Raw genomic sequence first — 19,639 nt, 5'->3', positions numbered from 1 at the left:
TATTTCATAAGTACTTTATTAATAAAATCCAAAGAATATCATTTCGTTATCAGAATATAATTTTAATGTTCCCGCCACAAAGTAGCATTGCGAACAAGGTATACGATGCCACAGTTCGTTTCTACTAGTTCGTAGTGTGTATCATCAGAGAAGAATGTAGCATTATGTATTGGTAAAATTTAGTGACAAAAATCCTTGTTATCATTTTTTATTTTAGATACAATAACATATTGATCAACAAGAGAATTTTTTTTATATAATTTTTAATAATGCGGCGTAAATGGGAGACAAATTCTTCGTTGTCGTCGAACGAAATCGACACATCTTCTGCAGCAACATCGACAAATGAAAAACAACAAGAATCAAAAGTTCGTTTAGCCGTTGTCGCTGGAGTTTTTGCAACCGTTGGAAGCTTGTTGGGTAAACTTGCTGGAATTGTAGGAATAGATTCCGTGGTAAATAATGCGACTTTTAATATTGTGCAGGTTTTTACTGGTAAAATATATATATATATATATATTATAACTATCTATTTCCTAAACCAGATTGGTTTGCTTCTGAAAGGCATCCTCTTGGTGCTGATGATATCAAGTAATACAATTGGTTGTACATTTTTCGTGAAAGCGCTCAATGCAAGCGGATCTTCCTTACCGTGTACAATTGCCAGCTCTGCCACTAGCTACGTTTGTTCGGTAATTCTATCAGAGCATCGAAATAATGAAAAAAGAGATCCACTTTTATATTTCATAATCGTATTTGTTGTTGTGTTTGAAGGCGCTAGCTGGTTTCTTGATTTTTAACGAATCCACGTCGATTACCTGGTGGTGCGGCATATCGTTAGTTATTTTAGGTTTATTTTTCATCAGTCGTGTTCCAGCGAAAACCGATTCCACGGAGAAATTGAAACAAAAATAGATCAGTAGATCATCTTAAAACTGTGCAAATGTGCAGCAGTTTAATGTTGATTACAGCGTAAATGGAATTAAATAAATAAACTTTTTCTTTGTACTATGTATACATATTAATTTATTTAATCTTATGAATTTACAGATACAAACACCGGAATATAACATTTGAACAAACAATAACCTATAAAAATATGAACTCAGAAAGATTCTTAATATTGTCTCGTATTAGTAACTTTTGTTATCTCTGAATTTACGTTAATGCACTCTCTATTCTTATTTCTCTTCATCCCTCTCGAGAAAAGTAATGAGTGCGAGAAATACGAAAAGAAAGACGGAGAACCGGGCATAGAAAGAGATCACGAGTGGCACTTGTTTTAGAGTGCAAAGTGGATCTGCGTATGTGCTTGTAATAGTACCGGATAAGAGACACTAAGAAAAAAGAATGGAAGATTCTTCCGCCCTATTTCCTTCTACACACAGACTATTCAAATCCTTTTTTACAGATGTAAGCTTAAAATCCTCCGTAAGTTCCTCTGATAAACCTTTCTTGTACACTTTCATTTGACTAATGCATCATTTAGATAATTAATCACGATAATACTTTAATTATAGTTACGAGGCGTACTCCTACAGTGTACAGAGAATATATACACACAAAAAACTCAACGGTCAAATTAATTTATAGAAAGTTCCATCATCAATGGACCATAGATGAACTGAACTGAAACATAGCCGTGTTTAGATACTTTATTACCCGAGGCAACATTGATAACTGCCGCCCATTTTAAGATTATTCAGTTTATCGTTCATTTTGACGACCCCTTGCGCCTTTCGCCAGAAGCGGATCTTCGATCGAGCTCCAGTATTTTATCTCTCGATCTTCTTTACGACTGTGCATCTCTTTCGCGACGAGTGCGTACGTTAACCTAGGTTAGTAACGAAACAAGTCACTAGTCCAGGGTTACTAACCAGCACCACTGGCGTACCCTAGCTAAACCTGTGTGCGTAGAGAACTGTCCGCGCTGGCGTAAGTCGACCAGATTCTGATTGCGAGTTTGTGGGGCAGGGTTGTGGTTCATAGGTGTATCATGTGGTCGCGAAGGAGGGTATCGGAGGAGAAGCGAAATGCGAAAGAAGAGCAGGAGGACAGCTTTATCGAGCGGCGTCTGCGCCGCTGTGTTTTCCCCCGCACCGCCGTCTACTGGCCGACAGTGACACTCCGGTCTTCAGGATACAGTAGTTTCCCTCTTTTTTCCCCATCCTAATATAGTCATTCGAAATACCGTATCGTAACAAACCGCTTGTCCACAGAAATTAACATAGGATGCGCAACTCCGAACACGATGCCCCTATTGCGTCTCGGTTATAAGACGGTTGTAGATACAAGGTCACTTAGGGCTCGTAATTACGTGCCTCTGTACATACGTTTACTCGTCGTACGAGACTTGTTGACACTGTTCATGTTATTCAGGTCAGGTCGGGCACTATTCTTTGCCGTTCGTTGGAACTGTTAGGCTGTGTCACCCGGCGAATCGATACGCAATCCATCATGTTCTTCAATAAACTTGAACCGCATTCTCAACCGTCTTCCCGCTCTTTTTCATTTGACAAAAATGGCGGATGTTGCCGGCGATCGAAAACGATTATCACTGGATCGACGAGGAACCTTAAATTTCTCAGAGAATAAACATCGGTTTGGAAAACACGGTGGTCTACTTATCCGTGTGTCCGGTACCGGTGGAAGGCGAGAGAACCGTTGTCGATTGAACGTGTCCCAGACGAGGAATAATCATCTCCGTGAATCCTATGACTACGGAACCCTCCCTCGGGGGTGGGTTTCGTTATTCAACGGGTTGCACTGCCCCGTGCACGCCTTACTTTCCCCCACCGTGGCCCAGACCTACCTCCCACCCTCTCTGTCGTTCTCCCACTCGGCAGCAAGTGCCCCTAGATTCTGGCAACGCTCCTTGCTACCGAGACAACGGGACAGTTTTCATACGGCGCACCCTCCTACCAATCGAGTCGAACGTACGCACGGTTAGGCAGTGCGTAACGCGGTCCGCGTTAACCGTGTCCGCTCGATTCGCCGCGGTGTGCGTGACGAGAGACGGTGGTTAATTCGAAAACAAAGGTGCTTTCAACGTGACAGTGTTCGACAGGTAGCCGAATTGCCACTTTGGATCAATCGGACGCCCCTGCGAGAATCATCGTAACCCGCTGATGCATCTCATGCCCCTTGTCCTGGCCTCTCGATACTCTCTCCTTCCGCCTGATCACCGTTTCAACCCCTAACTCGGAGGGTAGCTATGAATCACAGTCACTTCGAACCCATAACCCCCGGTGGCGAAAGTAAATAGAGTCTCGGTCCCTGTGACTCTTATGCGGTATTTTCGGGCAGTCTGAATGAATCCGATCACGGCCGAGCCTGAATGAGCCCACAGTTTCTTAACGTTCCGACAGCCGAACCGATCGACTATGCTTTTCGTATGTTCCCTGCGATGCTAATCTGCACTTCACGGGGACTGTGCGTACAAATTATGGGTTGTTCCGAAATGGGACGGAGATCTCTTGTTTGCTTTCTGACTTATGTACAGTATGCAACAATGCAGACTTCTGCAGGAATAGCGGCCTAGAATTCTTCCGAAAACGTTAAAATCGTTTTACAACGACGTTATCGCGATTGTCAGAAACAAATTTTTTAACACTAGGTTTACGGAGCATTAAAACTGAGTATTTTACATTACTTTATAAAAATAAGAAGAGTGTGTCTATCCAAGTTTTCAGCCATTTTTTAAAATAATATATACCTAAGGAAATAAGTTTGTTGAGTAATTCCACGTAGATTGATCTTCACAATCTCAATAATCGTAAATTAAAAATATTAGAACCCGTCGTTTTGACGGGTCCCGTAAACCTAGTGTTCATACACACAATTTGTGGACTAACTTAATGCGAGAGATGTTGGTAACAACTAGATTAGAAATGTCAATTTAAACATTTGTGTGCTCGTTTACAAAAACGAGAATTTTTATAGAAATTCGTGTGTTATGTTAGATGAGCTACTTTTCTAACTACTGTTGTTACCTAATACTTTTCTTTTGTGAAAGCTACTAAGTGGCCTCCAGTAAATACATTGTTAAAAATAAATTTATACTATCAAGCAGTTGTAAATGCATAAACTTTAGGCTACGCATATTGTAGAAAACTTTCTCTGTTAGCGGTCCCAAAGGTAGGTCCTGAGATATAGTATGAACAGACGTTGATTGTGTTCTTCGCAGAAATTGATCGGTTTGGCTCACGAGGGATTCGATTTTTAGCGTTTAACTGTAACGAACAATGCCCCGTTAAAAAGAAAATTACTAATTCAAGGGACTTGTACGACTTTTGAGGGACGCGAATGTTTGTTCGCTTGTTTATTATGCGAGATGGAATTATTTAATAACCGTCGGCCTTGAATGTTATTCGATAACTCACACGAATCGTGTTCACATGACCGAGCCGATGTTATTTCCCATGACGAGTTGTCAGAGCTGATGCTAACCAGAAAAAAAAAGGAATGAGAAATCGTGCACACGCGTATGAGGCGAACAAATTGATAACACATCTCGAGTACTTATTTATTCAAACGGTATTAGCAGATCACAGATTACATGCGCTTATAACGCATGCAACTGTTCGAACATAAAACAGATAGAGTAGAAACATTGATGATGATTCACATAGACTTTATTACGTCCTTTGTTATTTAATGAATCGATTGACCGAGGAATTAAACGTATAATTTCTATCTCGGAAAATTATGCGAATGTGTACAGACTAACTTTGTCATTTGGTATCTATTTCGTATACAGTCAATCTCATAATTGATGGCACGCATTTCAAATCAGAATAACTTTTTTATAAATGGACCGAACGACTTCAGTTTTTCTGCCAAGCTAGTTTACCAGATGGTATGTAATGAAAATTTTGGCAAAATTATGTCTGCTATTTTTATCGTAATTTTTCTAAAAATTGTCTGGTAAACTAATCCGTCTACCGTGACAGAAGAACGTAAAATCGTTAGGTCCATTTGAAAAATTGTTATTCCGATTTAATGTGTGTGCCATGAATCCTGGGACTGACTGTATCAGTTAAATTAAAATAGAAAATATGATTTTCTGCATAGTGGGATATAGAGCATTTGAACATGTAGAACTTCTATGTTTGACTATAATTGACTTGCCGTGTGGAGACCGATCAAACATCAGGTAACCTCATCATCAGGTAAACCGGTGTTGGGAATCGATTAATGTTTTATTAATTTTGCAGCGGCCGGTCACCTGCGACCGAGCGTGATAGTTGGCCGATGTTCGGGCACCGTTTACCCTAGTTTATGGCAGCGGGAAGAAAAGTTTTGACACGTCCGGACAAATGTGGACACTCCGGGTCGCGGGACGGAAAATTATCGCTCGACTCGATCATAAGTCTCTCCTCCTCTGACGTAGTTGTCGTGCACTCTTACACGATCCTCGGGCCGCGAGGTTGTCTCGACGAATTTGATTTTTGGCAGGATCAGCACACGCAAGACCGGCTTCGATTTTCTATTTGGCGGCCGTCCAACTAATACGACGAAACCAAAGACGCGAAAACTTTTTAATTTATCGCCGCGGGCCGAGTAACGATTCCAGCCGCGTTTCCATTCTTGGTTTCGCGGAGGGACGACGGGGCTCTTTCGACGGCTGCATCGTGCATTTAAAACGTCAGAGAAAAATCGACCCGGGGTAGGGGGAGGAGAAAAAAAAATAATACAGGGCTTTATTTCCTTTTCAACATCCCCCGTCCCCTCCCCTCCGTGCTGGCCCATTTTCCACGAACGATTCACCGTCAAATCATTTCTATTCCCGTTCGCTGGATAACAACTTGATTAGTCGGAGCCGTAATAAGCCCTACGTTTCGTTCCGGCTCTCTCGTTCGACGAATTACGGACAGGACAATAGCAACGTAGACGAAGATCCAGCGAACGATAAACGACGTTAATATTTCAGCGAAACGCGCCGCCGCTTTACGACATTTCTCAGATATTAATTTCACGCGATTACGGCCTCGAAATGGATGTTTATCACGAGTGAAAAAGGAAAGCAAAAAAAAAAAGACAGATTGAAAAAGTTCGCCGAGTCCCGTTTACGGTGCAACCTGGTGGAATAAACGCGTCGCAAAGGTTGCGTGTACAGTGTCGACAATAAGCAATGGGGGCTTCTCAGAATGATTGCTTTAACCTGTTCTTTTTTTACCCCAAGCACTATTCACTGCTTCGGGAGTTAATTATGTCAATAGAAGAACGTAAACCCTTGCGATCTCGAAACGGAAATCTGTAACGCACTCCTTTAACACTGATCGCCAAACTAGAAACCCCAAAAATTCCATAAAATCAAAGTAAGTTATTTAACACTAGGTTTACGGGACCCGTCAAAATGACGGGTTCCAATATTTTTAATTTGCGATTATTGAGATTGTGAAGATCCATCTACGTGGAATTATTTTCTTAGGTATATATATTATTTAAAAAATGGCTGAAAACTTGGATAGACACATTCTTCTTATTTTTATAAAGTAATGTAAAATATTCACTCTTAATGCTCCGTAAACCTAGTGTTAATGAAATAAAAATTGAAAAAAATTAAATGTATGATACTGAGTAGTCCCCCAACTTTCTTGCATGTTACAGATCCTAATCAAGTTTGGTACAATGAATACATCAACGTAAAAATTCATTTTAAAACCTGCACAAATAATTCCGTCGCCCACGTATGGATGACGTGGCATTCAACGTGTGAAAGTTATATTATTTTTGTTTTTAACTTTTTCAGTCACCGTTCGATGAACTTATCAATTTATTCCAAAATAGAATTGGACAAAGCTCGGTACTGATTAAGGAAATAGATGTTCTAAGGAAAAATTATGCCCCCGCGCTTATGGTAGTTACTGTACAACATAGATCGGTCCCGACGGAGGGATGCGTGGCGAACGCACATGCTATGGCACACTTAAACAGAGTTTCGTGACAGTCCGACTAATCAGCAATCGCTTACCTAAGATTTATACCCGCGCGTGCCAGTTTTTATCTTTCCCCTGTATTTTCATAAATAGCGGACCGACGCTGGAGAATGATTAAAATGCAAAGCGACGCGACACCGAGCGAAGTCTATTTTACTACCTCTTTTTATAACCGACAATTGTGAATATAAAACCGGAGAGGAGAATGAGTGCAGAAAGATGAGCGTGAACAATAACGATGAAGCGACCGTTTAATCATTCAGTGAATCCTCTTTCGAGGGAGACGTTGTGCATAGGGTAAGTTAGTGACGAATGTCATCTGAAATAATCCACAGATTGCGTTCCCTGATAAACATGTTTATCGAGCGAAATTTGTAAATAAATTCTGAACAAAGTTTACAAATTATTTCAGATGGCAACGGTTAGTCGCTCGATCTCGTTGCACACGCCAGCGGATCATGTTTCGGTAGAGAGGAACGCTACAGAAATATGCGAAGTGCATTGCGGAAACGATTATCGATTTCGCGAGATTTAATTAGCGATCAAGTGTATCGGAACTAATTAGAACTTCGGGGAAACATCTTCGAAGATGGTGCAGAGTGTGGGACGCGCCGTTGGGAACGAAAGGAACTGTTGTTCAACAATAAGGCCATCCGGGAGCGAGCTCGAGCGACGAAAGATAAGAGAAGATGGAGGAATCGTCCCGAGTGTGACGAGCGATTAGACTGACAGTTTTTATCGTGGATCTACGATTCTCCTTGTTGCCGGAGGGAATTGTCTATAGTTGGAGTGGCGTCATGGGGAATGGTATGAACAAGGTAAGAGGGTTGCATCGAGCTGTGATATTCACTGACACGATTTCATCCACAACAGATTTTTCAATGATATTCCTCGACAAATATATTATCGTGGAAAACTTAGTCCTCGGATTTAACAACGGATATTCTAATTTGATTAGTCTTAACGCTAACATTAACCCTCGCATGCTCTCCAAAAATAATTACACACAAGATTTTCGGTTAATATACATCAATTTTCGTTTTACACTTTAATAAAAAAAACGGAAAATTGTGCAGTATATGAAATAGAAAATAGCTGGATTTTCACCCGAGGGGCATACGAGGGTTGAGCAGAATTGCGGACGAGGATTTTCTAGAATATTAACCCTTTGCACTCGAGTGGTGACTCTGAATCACCACTAGAAATTGTTGTGGCATTATATCAAAGAAATTACAAAAAATATTACAAAATATTTTTTACATTACAAAATTTGAATTGAATAGATTACTAAACATTTAAATATTGTACATAGAAATCAGATCAGTTTCGTATGAATAAAATGAAAATATTGTAAGACGGAAGAAAAATTTAGTTTTAGATTGAAACTAGCGCCGAGTGCAAAGGGTTAAAAACGTTTGCAGCATAGAATTGTATTGTGCATCAAAGTCTAAAATACTGGGCCAAAAATGCGTGCGTACTGGTTTGTTTTGAAGTTTAGAAACCAGATAGCCCGACCCGAAACGGTTCAAAGAAACAACCACAGTCGACAATGCATTGCGATTGAGTCGGAATGATTTCTGATCGATCTGTAGAGATAATCCGAAACAAAGGGTGGACCAACGAAAGCGGGATTTTTCCTTTGAGCTCGAACGTTCGGTTATCTCGCGCGGCCAGCGTTCCAAATACGCCGGGCGCGGCACGTGTTTCTGCAACGCTACGTTTCATTATTTTCAATATGTGCATGCCGGCCGTCGGTCGTGCTAAAATTATTCGGCCTGAATACCGAGATTTCCAGTTTAAAAATAAATTTTTTAACCCGGTCGGTGTTCACGCTCGAGCGTAACGGTGAAATTGCGGCGCTTTCTGGATGAGACCGGGAACTCGTTGGCCCATTTGTCGATAGCTTAATGGCCATTGTTTCCGAGCCATCGGCGACAACGCGTAGAACGAAACCGGTACAGATGAAGATTTTAATCGATCGGTCGCGATGAAAAGTTAAGAGGGTTCGCCGGCATTGTGTTTCCCTTCCAGTTCTCGAGGCAAAGACAGCGCCGCACGCCCCCCGCACCCCCCGTTTAAGAATGCGCGGCATCGATTAAACGATTACCGGTAGGCCCAGCGATTGTTTTACTCCCGTTCGGATGATTATCCCCGCGAAGATGAATGATTAACGGCGGAGTACACCGCATCAAAAACCTGTGCCTTATCGATTTCTCTCAATGCTATCTCGACAACCGCGTGCCTCGAGCACCCACTAGACCGGTCTCAACACGGTTAATTGGGATAGGAACTATCGACGGGGGATTTAAAACGTGAATCGTCGCGTCGTCGTACTCGTGTACGCTCGAGCATCGCCCATTACGCGTTGAAAATAGTGAAAAATAAGTGGAAGCACGCGAGAGAGACACCTGAACGGTCTCTTTAGACCGTCTCTTGCCTTTAACCCCGCGACTCGTAAGCATTTACGATATGCTCGTCGGGTGAAATATCAAAAAGAAAACTCAAGAGGCTAAAAGCCACTACGAGAAATAACTTACTTAACGTTAAGGTTACCTTACTGGAAACAACTTACTTAACACTAGGTTTACGGAGCACTAAAAATGACGATTTTACATTACTTTATAAAAATAACATGAATGTATCGATCAAAGTTCGTAGCCATTTTTTAAACAATATGTACCCAAAGAAATCAATTTGTTACATAATTGCTCATGGATGCATTTTTACAATATTTGCAATTTAGAAATATTAGAATCCGTCATTTTGACGGGTCCCGTGAATCTAGTGTTAAGAAACTTAAAAGCCATCAGCTTGCTTCGCGTTTTAATCATCCGAAATTTATTGTTATTCAGCATTTCATTCCGAAGAGTCGTTTTTCACTCCCTGCAAATTATGAAACGTTTTTTTTTTCTGTATTAAATCAGAATTCATTAATATTGAATTCGGTGCAACGTGTTCGTTAACAACTTCGCCAGCTTTTGGCGATAATGATCGTTTCATAGTGACGGCAAACGGCGACTTTCATACCCGCAGGTCCTTCCTGGCCTCTACGTCGGGAATTACCATGATAGCAAGGACGCCGATCAATTGGAACGCTTTGAAATCACCCACATCCTGGCGATCCACGATACTGCGCGTCAATTGCATTCAGTAAGCAACCGGGACGTAGGCGAGACGTGCGTACATTAATTCGTAATGAATAAATTGAATGGATTATTTGTAGGATAAGCATTATTTGTGTATAATGGCGGCGGACAGCCCGGATCAGAATCTGTCCCAATATTTTTCCTTGTGCAATGACTTCATCCACTCCGCCCGTTTAAGGGGTGGTAACGTTCTTATACACTGGTGTGTATGTTTCTCCTAATACTTCGATAATTAGGAGAATAGCTAACGCGTTGACTACGGCAGCCCCGAAACCAATACGGAATTGCGCGTGGAGCTCATTGGGCAATTCGAATGCTTTCTCCCCGCAGTCATTCTCCCTCGTTAACAGCACATTGCTACGTAAAATAAAACATAAATAAAAGTTGGTATATAAGGTAATAAAAGAGGTATAGCGCGACGCTGCTGTCAACCTAACCGGAGGCGTTAAAGGCGGCAACGCCCTGCTGCACATACGCTATAAACGCGAGTACATGCAGCCGGTTCTAGCTGCATCGATTGAAATCACACTGAACTAAATTAATTAAACTAAACGATTGGCCACTTTGGTTAACGGGACCGAACAAAGTAGAGCAAAAATAGACCCAGGATGAACGAAAGGGGAGGCAAGTGTGTCGCTCGAGAAATTCTTGTTTCTAACCGAGAAAACCAGAAACGTAATATTATAATCATATCTTTGCTTTCTCGCGCAGTCATGGAATGGTTTCCGGATGTTATGGAACTGTACTTGTTGGTAGCTAGCATACGTTTTGGGGCAGCAGGTGCTAGATCCGAACAAGTGTGCCTACACCCTGGCATAGTCAATGCGTTAAGCTATGCAAATTGAACATTTATAATTCAGAGCCTGGGTGACCGCCTAACGGTCTGATTTTCATCGCGAGCTCATCGACGAAACGATATCGGGCTTTCAGTTTAGCCGGCATGTCGAGAAGCGTCACTGTAGCGGTGGCCTATATCATGAGTACCACCAATCTGTCATGGAAAGAGGCACTCAAAGTCGTCAGAGTGGGTCGTTCCATTGCCAATCCAAACGTTGGGTTCCAGCAACAACTTAAGGACTTCGAATCCAGCCGACTTCACGAGGTATTTAAATAAATGATAATGCCCGATCCTGAACGGTCTTTATTCGTCGCTCTTGTCCAACTTTCTCAGATAAAAGCGAGCGGCCATTTTGTTACAATACGCAAAGTCGCTGTTCGCAGTCGGAGCGAACGTACGCTCATATTTTACAATTGGAAATCGAATTGAACTCGCGATTAACACACGAGCACACTCGACAAATCCTCAACCGTGGAGGCCGTACTAGCCGATTCAGCGTTTAAACCAACCGTAAATTCTGCAGTAGCGTAAATTACGTCACGTTTACATTTATTGTTGGACCGTTCGAGTCGTGACACAATTAATTCTCCGACGCGCGGACGAAATGTACGGTCCACAGTGGGCAATTTGGACGAAATCGGATTCAAAATCAAAGAACTTTCAATAGAAATGAGGTAGAGCGATGAAATTTTTTTTAAATTAAAGCTGAAACTTTGTAGAATATGGGAAAAATAGGGGGATTAACGCTTTTTAACCTTGAGAAAATTCGTTAAACTTGCACAATTTCGAGAAAATTGTGGTTTTTCTAATACCACGCGCGGAAAATTTTTTTTTTAACATGCTATACATCATTTGCCATAGATTTTTTCACGCTGATTTCGAATCTGGTCTCAAAATTTGTCTACGACCTCAGGATTTTGCAAAAAATAGATTTTTGTGACAAAAACTAATGAAATCATTTTTTCGTTGAAATGTTTGGATGGTAATAATCTCCCTATTTTCCCATATTCTACAAAGTTTCAGCTTTAATTTAAAAAAAACTTCATCGCTCTACCTCATTTCTATCGAAAGTTCTTTGATTTTGAATCTGATTTCGTCCAAATTGTCCACTGTGCGGCCGCCCGTGCGAGTGGCGTCAGAGGAGACCAATTTGTTGTCTGTTTTCTCGGTTCATCTTTCTGTTATTAACCCTTAGCACTCGAATGACGACTGTAAGGCACCACTAACAATTCCTGTATCATTATTCAAAATATTTTTTACATTATTAAATTTGTTTGTATTTAATAAATGACTATATATTTCAGTACTGTACGAGTGCATTGCACCATTTTCGTATATATAACATGAAAAAATATATATAGAAGCGAAATATTCTAGGTCGGAAGAAATGTTTCGTTTTCGAGTTAAAATGGCTTCGAGTGCAAAGGATTAACACTAGAACTACCGGACCAGTCAAAATGACTGGTTCCTAATTTTTTCTTTTACAATTACTGAAATTGTAGAAATGTTTTCATCGGAAATTTTTTAATGAACCTCTTCATTGATGCACATATTACAATAAAAGTTGAATGAAGTCTGAATGGGCACAGTCTTGTCACTGTTACAAAGCAATATACGTCAGTCGCATTTATTGCTCGGTAGTCCTAGTGTTAATATTACTAATATTACCAATATTAGTGTTCTAAAGCAAACATAAGCATATAAAGTATCTAAAGCAGCATTTTTTCTCTGTTCATCTTTCTCTTATTAATATTACTAATATTGAGAATATCAGTGTTCTAAAGCAACACAAGCATATAAAGCATCTAAAGCAGCATTTTTTCTCTGTTCATCTTTTTGTTATTAATATTATTAATATTACCAATATTAGTGTTCTAAAGCAACATAAGCATTAAAGCATCTAAAGCAGCATTTTTCTCTGTTCATCTTTCTGTTATTAATATTACTAATATTACCAATATTAGTGTTCTAAAGCAACATAAGCATATAGAGCATCTAAAGCAGCATTTTTCTCTGTTCATCTTTGTGTTATTAATATTACTAACATTGCCAATATCAGTGTTCTAAAGCAACATAAGCATATAGAGCATCTAAAGCAGCATTTTTCTCTGTTCATCTTTCTGTTATTAATATTACTAATATTGCCAATATCAGTGTTCTAAAGCAACATAAGCATATAGAGCATCTAAAGCAGCATTTTCTCTGTTCATCTTTCTGTTATTAATATTACTAATATTGCCAATATCAGTGTTCTAAAGCAACATAAGCATATAGAGCATCTAAAGCAGCATTTTCTCTCTGTTCATCTTTCTGTTATTAATATTACTAATATTGCCAATATCAGTGTTTTATTGCGACACAAATAGGGTTAAAAACGGCTAAATTCAGAATTAGATTTGGTAAGAATCTGGTTTGCCGATGTCGAAGAACACCGGTCTCAAATGTTTATGCTTCTATTTACTCTCGTGTCGATCGTGTGCGGAGTTGAGCCCAGACATTCCTTTGCATTGATGCAGGAACGTCGTAGGATAAAGGAACGGTTTCCAAGTCTGGCGCTCGCTCAGGCTGACGCAGAAGTGTGCCGTACCACTTTAAGAAATTACGAAACCATGGCACTGGCGCGAGAAGTGTGCGAAGGGAAATGTGCCATGGGCCGTCCTTGTCCGACTGGACTGTGCCGGCAACCATCCAAAAGGTTCGTTACGTTTTTCTACAGAGTTGTGACTAATTCCAGACCACTCAAAAGACACGGCCGACTACATGGACGACGCGGACTGTCTTGACTTCTAGTTTATTTTCGTCTTTGAAGTATTAACCCTTTACGGAACCCGCTGGAAGCGTTCAACGTTCCAGTTCCTACCGATTGGTTTCTTTTTCGCTTGCTTCAGTTAACAAATCGTGTCACTTACAAATAACATGTACATATTGTTTTTCTATTTTTTTTAAAGAAGTATAATTTTCTATATGTTGAAAGAATGGTTGAATTTCTCTGATTTTTTTTTTAACCGATCAAAGGTATACAACCCCTTAAGAAAAACATGACAAGTTACTGGTAAACCAGTACGACAAGTTGCTGATAAGCGAACACGAACGACGAGTGAACTCGTTTAGCAGGTTAATCGATAAGCCTAGTTTATTGATGTCAGCCGCAAAGGTATCAAATATAGAAAAAAAAAAAAAGAAAAAAAAATAAGGTGAAAGTAAAAGTGAAAACTTTTACACTTACACTTGCGCAGGAGTCCACGAAGAAAACCATCCACGGGGAGTACCAGCAGCCTGACATCGACAAGAACACCCCCGCAAACGCCAAGAATGCTACCATCCGCGCCTCCTTCGCCAGCCATGCACAGATCGAGTAGCGTAGTGTCAGCAACGTCGGTTCGGCCAAGAAGCGGCCCTTCTGGGTTGCATTATTACACCGGTTCCGCGCCTCCTTCAAGGTAATATCACCTCGTCAAATTCATCATCACCCCTCCGTCTCGTACAAATAATGTCTGTCCGGTGAAGTATTGTGATCTTGATCACCTTCCAACAATCTATCCCCGAGTCGAGAATTTATCAAATTATTCCAGTAACTATGAATCTGTAAAAAAGTAAGATGTTAGAAGCACTAGCAAGTAAATCTAGCGCATGGCAACATCTAATAGCGGAGAACTAATTTTAGAATGTCGCGGTATGGCGAGAACACAGTTGACGTCAATGCGAGATGTCAATGGCCATTAACCGCTGAAATTCGCATGAATGATAACCCAGGACTCTTCACGAAAAAGTAATGTCTCTCTATGTTACCATTTCTTTTTTCTGTTAATTTCATAAATCAATCACGATCAAACGATTCCCCAAATAAAATGGGCAAACTGTGGTATGCACGAATTCTGAGACGTTACCTAAGTTCGATGACCCCGGTTAACGATTCTCTTCTTGAAGTGGATTAACGTTGTAACGCCTTTACAGGGCGGTGTCGAGGGTCGACCTGTCTGGAGCAGTGGCCTGCAGCAGTAGCAGTACAAGTCTGCAGAACGTTGGCAGATCGGGCATGTCCAGCAGCAACTGGCGGCTGACCACCGGATCGGCGCCGAACACGCCGAGGCCGACGCCGCCGGTTTCTCCTCAGCGTTGGCCGAGGCGAGCTTCTGCTCGACAGGCCCAGTTGCCGATGTCTCCGGAAACTCCTTCCTCGACTACGTAGCATCTGCGGAACTTTGCTTCGTTTTCGACCCTGCCCGAGTAGCCTCGCGATCCGCTCTTCGAGAACGGAGTACGGAGCCTCGCATTCGCGGTCTTGCCCAAGCCAAGATCCAACGAGATCCATGCCGATTCACTTGGTAGATGACTACTATCGGTTACCAGCAGCGAATTATCTCACAACGAGCAATCTCCTCGCCATTTTGAAGAATCGATGCTGCAAAAAGGTCTTTCGCGCTTAAACGTATACAAAGGAACGATCCTGATTCGACAAGTAGCTAGTGCTGACTACCAACGGAGAACGTCTCGCATCAAGTTAGCTGCTCGCCACTTCGTTGCATCATCGAAACAATGGGAGCCATTCGCGGTGAAGAGGATTCTTCGAAAACAACAAAACGAGCTGTGCTTAATTTAAGGAAAGTAAACAGTCATTTTGGTATTTTGCTGCGGGGAAGAACGGAAGTTAGGGCGACTAGGAAGAAAGTCTTCGAGGGTAATAACAGAGCTGTGCTTAGTTTAAGATGGAAGCGATATGGAATCTCAATGCGTATTGTGATAGATCGAAAGCTTTATACACACAGTGAGTTGCTTGCACTGTGCCTGGCCGATGGACTACAGCACGATCATTGGAACATCAAGATCTTCGGTGGGATTCGAGTGTTGGCCCTGTATGGGGTTTCGACGATTATTTCTATTTTCGAGACGAGACTGAGAAACAGTTTCAGGGATCTAGTCAGAGTCTGATGTCAAAGGGCTTGAAACCGAATGCTCACGTGGCCGCTTATCATCCAATCGTACAATTAATGCTGATGCAACTGCTGCGGTGTTGTCTTCTCTTTTGCTTAGAGGCGGACGAGCGAAGTTTCGTCGCGACCGGACCTCCGGTTGCGAACTTCTTCGGTGCTTCAACCAGCGATTGTTTAAAAACGGAACTCGCGACGCGACGCGATTGTTACCTAACGCAATATAAATATAATTTCCGAGCGTGCGTGATTCAGCAATCACCGACAATCTTGCGTGCCGATTGTATACAACATGACCGCAATCGTATATTTCTCATAACCGCGTGATCACTCGTTAATTAGCATTTTTTTCAACGGAGAAAACAGAGCTCACGATAAATGTTGTTGTTTACGGGGGACAAAAAAAAGAGATCGAAGAAACGGGAGCCGGGAATAGAGTAACGTTTTAAAGTAATAAATATCGAAGCTCGTCCAAACGGGTTCGCCGTTTAATCGTGTAAAAAAAAAAGGATTTACTCATAGAGGACTCTAGATTACATCTTTTTTCCAATTAATATTAATCGTCCAAGGAACGTAGAGATTCGCTATTAGTGGCTCAGAAAATCGTCGCATCTCGTATTCCTCGAACGAATTCCTTCATCGGTGAATTCCCATTAGGGGTTGCGCTACCTTGACCCCTTCGAAGCTTTTTCTCTTCGTGTTGGAAGCCACATTTTTATCCGTGTTTCACGATAAGGTCCGTCGAAGCAGTATTATCGCAGATTTCGTTTTCAAGACCATAAGTCAGCATTGAAAATAGTGGATATCCTGCAGCACTTAAAATGCATTACCCCTAACAAAAAGCTGTTATAAATTTATAAGAAATTCGTGAAAATAGCCGTTAGTTTTGGCTCAAAGTAGCGCAATGCCTCGAACGAACTGTCACGTTTCTTAGCACTGATGTACCAGCGCGTTCGCATAACCCAGCATAACGCATAACTATGCGTTTGTTCGTCGGGGTGGAACCGAGTCAGAACGATTATATCCAAGACACTTGAGCGAACCGTTCGTGTGAAATTATTCTAATCAATTCTAGCCATTTATAATTAGACTGCGAATGTTCATGCAAATGTAGTTCCTTCATTTTTTTCCAGAAACTTAGCTGCTTTATAATGATTTTATGGATCTTGGAGAAGTCTACAGATATTTTCGGAATTTTAAAATCCAGTCTACTTATGATACAGTTTGATGAAAGATGATTTCACAAGAAAAATGACTCAAAAATGTGAAATAAAATTTATTAATAAGAAGCTTCATTTCCGAGAAAGTGGAGCCTGAACGGGGTATCGTATGCAGTATAATAGATGTTGACTACTTAAATCCGCGTGTACGTATAAATTTAAAATCATGTAAAATCATGGGATTATCTCGTCAATTGAATACAAAAGGGCCAATATAATCTATTTTCGGTTAATGGATTGAACGAGCACACGTAATTTGTCTAAAAGATAGCGAAATGTTAGACGAAGGCGAGAGAAAATATTTTAATGAGAGTTAAGTATACATACGATAAAACACAGACAGGTATTTTCTTAAAAAATCGACAGGAACTTTTGCACAGACTTAATCGTGTAAAATTTCGGAAGCAAAATTCTTTAAGAAATTCTATTTTACATTTCTGACTTGTTGTTTCGTCTAGAATAGAATCGTGATTCCTGTCGCGCGTAAGATACACATAATAGTCCGCCATTTTGGAGAACAACTCGGGGAGAAGTCGAGTTTCCGAGTACGTCAGTGCTGAAGTCTATGACTGCTTGATGAGGGATACGAGGAGAGAAAAAAGGAGAACGCGAGTCGTTGTTCCTCGAATCGTTCCATTGAGTTTGTTTGCAAACCGTCCATTGCAATTGTTGGATTTGTAGCGAAACCACGCTGTTTAGCGCAAGTTGTTAACCCTGTGGAAAGCATATACTAAAAATATATATATATACATATACGTGAAGCGTGTACGCTGATAAATGGGTTCCGTGCACGCAGAGCATGCGACAGTTCGGGAGTTTGTGACAAGATCGAATAACTGATAGTCGCAGGTCACTTTCTCCGCTGCCAATCACACACAAGCGAAACCTAATCTAGCTAACAATAGGCCATACAGTAATTGAACTCGATTTTGAAATGGATCGATAACACGTGACTGGTAAAACAATTAAATGAGAACTGCTAAACGAATATTACTTGTTAAAGTATTTTGTTAAAGATCAACTGTAACAGTCTATACCCTATTCTGTCTATTTGTCTCAGACAGAGCCTCATTCGTTTTTGCTTTGTTATTCAATGGTCGGTGGCAAAAAATATATAAAAATGCTCGGACAAAAGTGTAATACATCGGAAAGGGACCGTGCACGACACACATTTATCAGAGTACACCCTGTATGCATACACAGCCTATAGGCATACGTTGTTACAAAAGGGATTTCAGAAAATTTTATAACTTGTTGGCAATGGTGATTATTATGCGACTACGTCGTAAAACGTAGACACGTTGTTACTCTTCTTTCGTGCACCGAAGTACTCTTGGTGGAAAAGCTATAGTGTGGTCGTAAAATCGATCAGTAGCTGAAATACTCGTTTCCAGAACTGGAATAAAAGAATTGGCAGAAATGCAGATACGCCGAGCGTCTCGGTAGTTGCTCAAGGCCGCGCATGAGCTTGTTCATCAAGCTTCAATTTTCTTGTTGATTTTTGCGTAATGAACTCGATAGTTATTCCCTTGGTTTGTTGTTGACGAGACAAACATTGAAAGTAACTTTTTTGAGTGAAAATTGAGAATTGTAATTTTCGTATTGATAAGGGGATTACCGATTTTCACCGAGATTTAGGTATATGCGCGACGAGGATAGCTGTTGGCTGAAGGGAATCGATCCATTTACTTTGCACCTGACATCGAGATTTTTCGATCAGTTTAGCAAGGATCTACTGTACTACCATGCTATACAGTTTCCATCGACTATACCGATTCACTGACGAGCAAGAAGTAAACGTTTGCGAGCGGGTCATCGAGTTTCATCCCTGCCCCCCACGTCGTCAATGCTGTAGTTCTCACGATTCGCACGATAGAATCGTTTATTTTTCTAGAATCATTCGATCGATCATCTAGCCCGATAAGGAAAAACAATTAGAGGATAGTATGTACATTCGAACGCGCTGTTGAAGAATATTAATGAACAGACGAAAGGAGCACTCTTTTCATTCGGTTTTTTAGCGTTACTCAATCCGGAAGGTGATCTGAACAGTGGATTGGAATGTTTTACTCACTGTCATGTAATTAACACACTTGCGGCCAGCGATTTGTTCAGTCTCTCGACGCTGATGAAAATAATATCGGTTACAAGAGTTGCTCTGAAAATGTAGCTGCTTCTGTCACTTAACGCGTTTTTTAAGCAGTTTACCAGGTAAGCTAATTCGTGTACACTCTTGTAAATATTCATATAATTTGCAAAAAATTGTTTTGGAAAATCTGCGACTGTCAAGCGAGGTAATGTATCGCTCATTTACTGGAACAATGACATATCTCAGTTGTATATTTTATTTGGACGTATAATTTTCTTTTTAATATTCTTTGAAAAATTTTAAAGGCAAATACCAGTTTTTGCATTTCGATGTAATCTTTACGAAAAGTTATAAAAATTCAGAACATTCGTATTTGTTCTTCCTGGAATCGTGATTTCTGAGTTATGTCATTCTTGCAGCAAGTGGGTTTAAAACTATGTCCTGTGATTGAACGCTTCTAGTATTATTTTTGAAAAT

The 19,639-nt window shown here is 40.8% G+C and overlaps 2 protein-coding genes across 6 annotated transcripts; both read left to right on the top strand.

Annotated features, from left to right (window-relative positions):
• Positions 1 to 129: 129 nt before the first annotated feature.
• LOC143362239 (transmembrane protein 42) lies at positions 130 to 2,782 on the top strand. Of its 2 annotated transcripts, XR_013083618.1 has the most exons (4): positions 130 to 455; positions 546 to 692; positions 775 to 972; positions 1,051 to 2,782. XR_013083618.1 is itself a non-coding variant. In XM_076802238.1 (3 exons), the coding sequence occupies exons 1-3, from the start codon at positions 270 to 272 to the stop codon at positions 913 to 915; spliced, it is 474 nt and encodes a 157-aa protein (XP_076658353.1). In that variant the 5' UTR covers positions 262 to 269; the 3' UTR covers positions 916 to 1,011. The 2 variants fall into 2 exon arrangements, 1 of the variants encoding a protein (XP_076658353.1); XM_076802238.1 differs by lacking the exon at positions 1,051 to 2,782 and having other exon boundaries at positions 262 to 455; positions 775 to 1,011.
• Positions 2,783 to 2,850: 68 nt separating this feature from the next.
• LOC143362107 (uncharacterized) lies at positions 2,851 to 17,810 on the top strand. Of its 4 annotated transcripts, none has more exons than XM_076801967.1 (10): positions 2,851 to 3,039; positions 7,035 to 7,238; positions 7,354 to 7,759; positions 9,975 to 10,091; positions 10,165 to 10,289; positions 11,018 to 11,189; positions 13,442 to 13,620; positions 14,162 to 14,365; positions 14,590 to 14,694; positions 14,880 to 17,810. In XM_076801967.1, exons 3-10 carry the CDS (start codon positions 7,739 to 7,741, stop codon positions 15,112 to 15,114), a joined length of 1,158 nt encoding a protein of 385 aa, XP_076658082.1. In that variant the 5' UTR covers positions 2,851 to 3,039; positions 7,035 to 7,238; positions 7,354 to 7,738; the 3' UTR covers positions 15,115 to 17,810. The 4 variants fall into 4 exon arrangements, with proteins under 4 accessions (XP_076658082.1, XP_076658080.1, XP_076658081.1 ...); XM_076801965.1 differs by having other exon boundaries at positions 2,851 to 3,067; XM_076801966.1 differs by having other exon boundaries at positions 2,851 to 3,208.
• Positions 17,811 to 19,639: the final 1,829 nt, after the last annotated feature.

This window comes from Halictus rubicundus, chromosome 16, assembly GCF_050948215.1.
Source record: "Halictus rubicundus isolate RS-2024b chromosome 16, iyHalRubi1_principal, whole genome shotgun sequence".
NCBI classification, from domain to species: Eukaryota; Metazoa; Arthropoda; class Insecta; order Hymenoptera; family Halictidae; genus Halictus; species Halictus rubicundus.
Note: the sequence above shows the minus strand (reverse complement) of the source record. Positions and strands in the feature narration are given on the sequence as shown.

Bases quoted from the DNA above. Each gene is read 5' to 3' on its own strand.
- LOC143362239 (XM_076802238.1), top strand. From the start codon at position 270: ATGCGGCGTAAATGGGAGACAAATTCTTCGTTGTCGTCGAACGAAATC. The intron at 456-545 runs GTAAATAATGCG...TTCCTAAACCAG, and splicing joins TTGTAGGAATAGATTCCGTG to ATTGGTTTGCTTCTGAAAGG. The intron at 693-774 runs GTAATTCTATCA...TTGTGTTTGAAG, and splicing joins CCACTAGCTACGTTTGTTCG to GCGCTAGCTGGTTTCTTGAT.
- LOC143362107 (XM_076801967.1), top strand. From the start codon at position 7,739: ATGGGGAATGGTATGAACAAG. The intron at 7,760-9,974 runs GTAAGAGGGTTG...TCATACCCGCAG, and splicing joins TGGGGAATGGTATGAACAAG to GTCCTTCCTGGCCTCTACGT. The intron at 14,366-14,589 runs GTAATATCACCT...AACTAATTTTAG, and splicing joins GGTTCCGCGCCTCCTTCAAG to AATGTCGCGGTATGGCGAGA.